At 49.3% G+C, this 6039-nt stretch overlaps 1 protein-coding gene across 1 annotated transcript in view; it reads right to left on the bottom strand.

Annotated features, from left to right (window-relative positions):
- The window catches only part of PIGF (phosphatidylinositol glycan anchor biosynthesis, class F), a 13851-nt gene extending 7957 nt beyond the window's left edge, over window positions 1-5894 (bottom strand). The window contains exons 1-4 of the mRNA XM_010140014.1: window positions 5667-5894; window positions 4614-4705; window positions 3725-3841; window positions 2317-2425 (exon numbers count right to left, since the gene is read on the bottom strand). Coding sequence (XP_010138316.1) covers window positions 2317-2425; window positions 3725-3841; window positions 4614-4705; window positions 5667-5894 — 546 coding nt within the window. The remainder of the gene's footprint in view (window positions 1-2316; window positions 2426-3724; window positions 3842-4613; window positions 4706-5666) is intronic.
- Window positions 5895-6039: the final 145 nt, after the last annotated feature.

Genomic DNA, 6039 nt, shown 5'->3' on the forward strand with positions numbered 1-6039 from the left:
ACTGCTGTGCAGCAATGTGTTTTCTTTTTCCCACCCCCCCCCCTTCTCTGGGCCTTGGTGACCGATATTTAAGAGATCACTTTCAAAAAATATGATCAATAGGTGATTGAAAACTTCTGAGGGTTACGAACAGGATCTCAAACAAGCTCCTTTCAAAAGGTTAATTTCTGCTTTGAAGATTTGTCGGTCTCGGTACTTCACTGCATGGCTTTCTGAGATAATTTGACTTTAAAAACTACATTACATTTTAACAGGAACTTCTTTCATTCCCCCTTACACAGCAGTTCTTTAAAAATCAGCACTCAAAACTGCAGCTTTCAGAGACGGCTGAAGCGGCAGCCTGCAGGAACGATAAGCAAACCCCTCTACGGCTGCTCCTGAAGTGCTCACGTGGTGACTACAGTAATGATCAAGCAGTTCAGACCCGGGCTGACTTTTTCCTTCACCCTGCTCTTTTAAACCCCACAAGATAACAGGTGGAGAAGTGAGGACTGGGAAAAAGCAAATGCTCTGGATCTAGGCACAGGAAAATTACTTTGATGTGAAAATTAATAGTCAGAAACTCCCCCCTGCCAACTTTGGTATCAGGAGAATGTCAGAAATGAGGATGGAGATGGTGAAGGAAGAGGGAAATGCAGACCCACAGCTCCTGCTACCGCCTGAATTCTCTGGGGAGCATTCACACCTAGAAACAGCTAGCAACATGTCATGTATCTGAGGCTCCTGCAGAGTTCTGAGCAGTCAGTAGCTCTTTAGAGTCTAAGCACAGATTATAGAGCTTAACCTCTGTCAGTCATGTTTGGCTTTCACTGACTTGCAGGAGTTTTCAGACAGACAAAGACCCAGACCGTTGCCAAGCCGGTACCGCCTGCTGTGGGAGGGTGGGGAACAAAGTAAAAATTCACGGTACTTCAAGTATCGGTCCGAATCTGTTCGTGGTTTGCTTTGTTAATCAGAGCCTACCCACTCGAGTTGTCCTTGAGTCAGGGGGGTATAAAAGGTGACATTTTTATAGGCAACATATTAGCAAAGTCTGCAATTTGGGGAATAAAAGAAAACCTGCCAGATAGGATGTGCCACGTTAAACAGCAGCTGAGCAAGAAGGAAGAGCTCGCCTCTCCCTGGAACGGGGCAGCGGGTGGGACTTCGCAAGAAGGTACGAGATGGCGTTTCAGTGAATCTCTCATTTCTGAGTTACATTCGTGTCCATCGATGACAAACTAGTGCCACCACACACCTACGTCAGATGGGTGGTGAACCGTCTTGCAAGAGTAAACCCAAGCGTTGTTAGGGAAGAAAACCTGATTTTTTTTCTTTACATGAAGCATTGACCTACCCCTCTATTGTTTTTCCAATAGCAAGTTTAATCTCTCATTACAGTGCTGTAAAGGGAGGCTGGTGGCCCCTCATGGAAGACAAATTTCCATTGTAAGGCACACGGTCTCCACAGTCTCAGAGAAAAGCGTGTGGCCTGTCACACTGATTTCTGAAATAAACCCTTGAAACCCTCTGCTTACGAACAGGCTCAGCGGATACTTCTCCGCTGAGGGAGTACGAGTTTGCTAACCTGAGGAAAGACGACACCCACTGAGCACACTGAGGGGAGCGTGCTGCTGTCATCATTCTATGGCAACTGCAGACTTCAGTTACCTTTAACAGAACCCTTTCTCCACGTCAACACAGTTCTAAGAAAGTAGCACAGACATCTGAATCTATCATAAAGACAGAATCTGCAATGCCAGCTTCACCGGTTTTATTGTGCAGCGACCAAGTGAACAGTTGCTTCCCTCTGAAATCAGCAGGTAAACTTTAATACAGTGCTTTGGCCACCCCATTTCCACAGAGCAGTCCAGAGCCATTTGAAATGCAGTCTGTTAAGTGCCTTTATGGAAGACAGAGGGGAGCTAAAGCCCTAGGAAAGCATCCTTTCTTCCCTCCCTACCCACCCACAATAACAGCGACCAAGCTGGAGGCAGACAAACCGGGAGCCACCGTCATCACCTCACGGGTCTCCTCCTGCTTGCCTGGCTTCCTCTTACCAAAACCCACACAGCTCTGTTTCATTAGAGTCTGCATGCAACAGGCACTCCGAAATCTAGGACAAAGAACCTACAAAACGGAGCTAGTATTTCTGCACTTTACATCTCACATGGCAGGCACAGAGGCTTCCAGTGACTCTCCACGTCTGGCACAACCCCCGAGGAGCAGCTGACGCCTCAGCCCCACGTACCTGCGCAGCCTCAGAGCCATTCGGTGCTGCGTACCCAGCCCGAAAACCAGTATTTTTGTACTTGTGATACCGATGCACAAACTGACCTGCCAAGGCCGATCCCAGTCAAGAGGAATGGGAAACGCTCCCAACCAGGCTCCAAGTACGCTGCCCATGGCGGTGATCTGTAGGCTGCTCTCCCAGACGGATGTTGCTCTGTAAAAACAACGTCACAAGATTTCAACAGCAGCAGAAGTCACCATGTCCCAACGTCAGACTGGATTTCTCCCAAGATTTTTGAGATGAAGAACAGATCTAAAAAATCACAATCTGCCTGTACCACGTGCAGGAGATCTTTTCCCCCTTGAAATGTTTACCACAAAAGCTCATTTCTTTTACCTGGAAATTCTCCTGCTGAGCTGAAATACTGCTTGGCTGAGCACACGAAAACACCGCGGAACCGAGCGCATGGCAGGAGGTGGCAGAGGTGAGCGGGCAGCGCGGGATTGCAGTGAGCAGCACAAGCACAGTCACACAGCAGACACGTCGTTGCTGGATGACTACCACAACTTGAAGTTTAAAGGTGACTGCATGAATATTTCGAAGTAAATTACGCCAGCTGAAGAGAACCCTTGCAAGTGTGTGTAACCCGCACTGGAACCTTGTTTTGAAGAGTCTAAAATTCCTGCCTTGGCTTCTGAGTGCACCTCACTTGCTCTCTCCTGCACTTGCTATCGACCAAAGCGTGCGGCAAACATTCCTCATTGTTTGCAAAATAGAGGTCATACAGATTATAACATTTACGGTGCAGTGTTGACATTTTGAGCAGAACTGATACTTCTAGGATAACCTCATCCCTTTTAACTTACAGCACTGCATTTCAACTCGCTATCCTACCGGCTTGAGATTTGTTTTTAAAGGGAAAGGTCCCTATTTAACTTCTAGGGGTCTTCAGACAGAAAATTCCTGTAAATTCTGTAAGGAGCTGAGTAACTGAGCCGAGAGCTGATGGGCAGCGTGGGGACGAGAGCATTCACACAGCCTGGAAGCAGTGAGAGCCAGCAGGAGGTTACACCGAGGACTGACTGAGCAGCGGGCCCTCTGGCAGCTGCTAATGACTGAGCTGCTAATGACTGAGCTGCCAATTCGCCGCTCTGCAGCCCGGACACTGGCTGCTCACGCACAGCCTGACTCCTGCTCCAGCAGGGCCCCGAGGGAACCGGGCTCTGATTGTCTGGTCCCTCTGTGGAATGCCACCACCGGGGATTTTTGCAGGTGTTCTTTAACCCATCACATAAACACAGCAAGTGAGATTCAGTGTCTGAACACCAAAAATAAACAGCCAGTTTTCTGAATCAATGTCTTCAAAGCAAGTCATAATTCTGACACAGCAGCTTTCATAGGCCTGTAACTATAAATGTGTAAAACACCCGTAATTCAGGAAGTTTTCCTTCCTTTATAAAAAAATTCCATGATACATCATTTCTTTCAATTCTGGGTAAAACGAGGACTTACCCGTTTTTACTAAACACCCGCATCCAGGCCGGAACGTTTGGTCCCAGCACACACAAGCACTGTAGGGTAGTGAAGGTGGAGAGGAGCACTGCGAGCAGGAACGTCTCAGCCACTGACCTGCAGAGAAGGAACGTTACCAAGTCCAGTGAGGTGGTTACTCATGTTCTAAGAGTTCCAGCATTTAGGGGAAAAACCCAACCCTCTGAGTCTACTCGGAGGGTAAAGGAAGACGGGCAGAAGTCCGGGAGCTGTTTGTTCCCTCCGCAGGACTGAGGTGCGGTTATTTTAACCGCCCAGCCCCTGCAGCACTTCAGAGCCCACGGGGGTACCTCAGGCGGAGCACTACTTCTGGAGTACACCTGGACATTTACTGCGTTATCCCGTTTATTCATCTCGTTTGATGTTCTGGAAGCAACCAGGAAGCCACGCGATGCTGGTGTAGTCAGTAACTGAGGGTCTCTCTCAGAGATCAGGCTGCTTCATGCCTCCCGCCCCCCCTTTTTTAATCAACCCTAAAAAGTAAAACTCTGAGAAAGGATGAAAGATAGGCAAGACGCCCGCTTCAGAACCTGCGGGGAACCTAACTACACAGAACTTGGGAAAGCGTTTGTACCCGTGTGCTTAACATAAATAACTGCAGTAAAAGGAGTTGTAATGGCTTGGACAACTCATCTCCAGAGAGACAGGAATTCCAAGGGACAGCTCCTAAAGAGAACCCAGACACCAACCAACCCCACAGACCCCAGACCAGCACCCCTCACCCGCCAGCCAGGAGCCTATCGCTGAGCTTCCAGCGCCCGAGGAAAACCCAGGTACTTCCACCAGCGTCCGCAGGAGAGCTGCCCCAAGAGGAGGCCGGGCAGAGGAGGAGAGGGGGCTGCCGACTTACTCTGAGAGCGGCGCTCCGTAAAGAACAATAACCGTGTGAAACAGCACACAGGACATGAGGAAGTACACACAGCACTTTAGAAATCGGGAGATCTAAAAAAAGAGCAACGGGATATCAGAACGACGTTTCAAAGGAAAGAGACCGTCAGCGCCGTGTCTCACCAACAGCATCCCACTCGACCTGCCGCTTCCCACGGCACGGCAGCAGCCTGGCCCGCTCCCACTCTGCCCCGCATTTGCGGTTTCAAATAATTAATTAAAAAACATCACAATTGTTGCAAGCACCCGTTATGCTAAGATAAGAACACAAAAAGATATAACTGGCAATGACAAGATAAGCAGATCGTTTTATTGGGTATTTTTCCATTTCCGTTTCACATCCCTTCAGTGAAGGGCGTCTGCCACAGAGACAGAAACAAGATTTATAAGTAAGTATCTATAGAAAAAGGCATTCAGAATAGAATCTAATACTTAAAATTACTTAAAATCCTTCTGTACGCAGGTTCCACTGTTCGAGGAAACGCGGCCACTTAAAGCCTCCTCCACAGCGTTTAATTCACCAGCCTTGTTCAGACTGTGACAGGCCAGTCTCTCTCTCTCTCATCTCACACTCAAAACTCCTCTTCCTTTAACAGTTACCAGAAACTTGTGACCACGCCTGAGAGAAGTGTTTCCTCACAGCGCCGTCGGTCAGGCCTGGACTACGAGAATGAGCTCCGTGCCCGGTCAATTTTGCCATCACGCAAACTGCTGAAGATCAAAACAAGGCACTGACCGGAGAAGGGAACGGCTCAGAACCACTCCCTGAGCGGGTCCTTCGGGGCGGGAAAGACAAACATCACTAAAACACAGAGACCTGACCTCAAAAGGTGCCTCAATCCTTGAACTCGTTCATGGAAAACAAGAATTCACCACCAAAACCTGTCGTCTTTGGTTTATTCTTATTTTGTTTTCTCATTTATTCTTACTCTCCTTTTCTCATCTGATTAATCCAGTGGGAGAATCTGCTCCCCCTCCATCCTGCCTGGCAGCAATTTGAGGATGACAATCTTACCTTGTGAGCACACGAGCTTCTCCTAGGAGACAGACTTGCTTTAAGAGCTAAGTGCAGGATGACGTTAAGGGAACCGACAGCACCGGAGCAAACACAGAGCCAGGCGAGGTGCGTGCCCAGCACGGTGAACCCCTCCCAGAAGAAAGGTGGCACCACTGCTGTCAGGGCGACCGCGAAGGCGCAGAGCAGGTTGGCAGCCAGGAGCCTCCTGATTTCTGCTTCTTTCATCGCGCTCCCTCTTCACCGGCCGCCTGCAAGACACCGAGTCAGGCCCGTTACCGGCACCAGCGCGGCGGGGGAAGGCCTGTCCCCGCCCGCGGCTCTGAGCTTCGCTCGGAGGCGAAAGGCGCTACCCTGAGGTAGAAAACCGCCC

This window comes from Buceros rhinoceros, unplaced genomic scaffold (assembly GCF_000710305.1).
Source record: "Buceros rhinoceros silvestris isolate BGI_N320 unplaced genomic scaffold, ASM71030v1 scaffold43487, whole genome shotgun sequence".
NCBI classification, from domain to species: Eukaryota; Metazoa; Chordata; class Aves; order Bucerotiformes; family Bucerotidae; genus Buceros; species Buceros rhinoceros.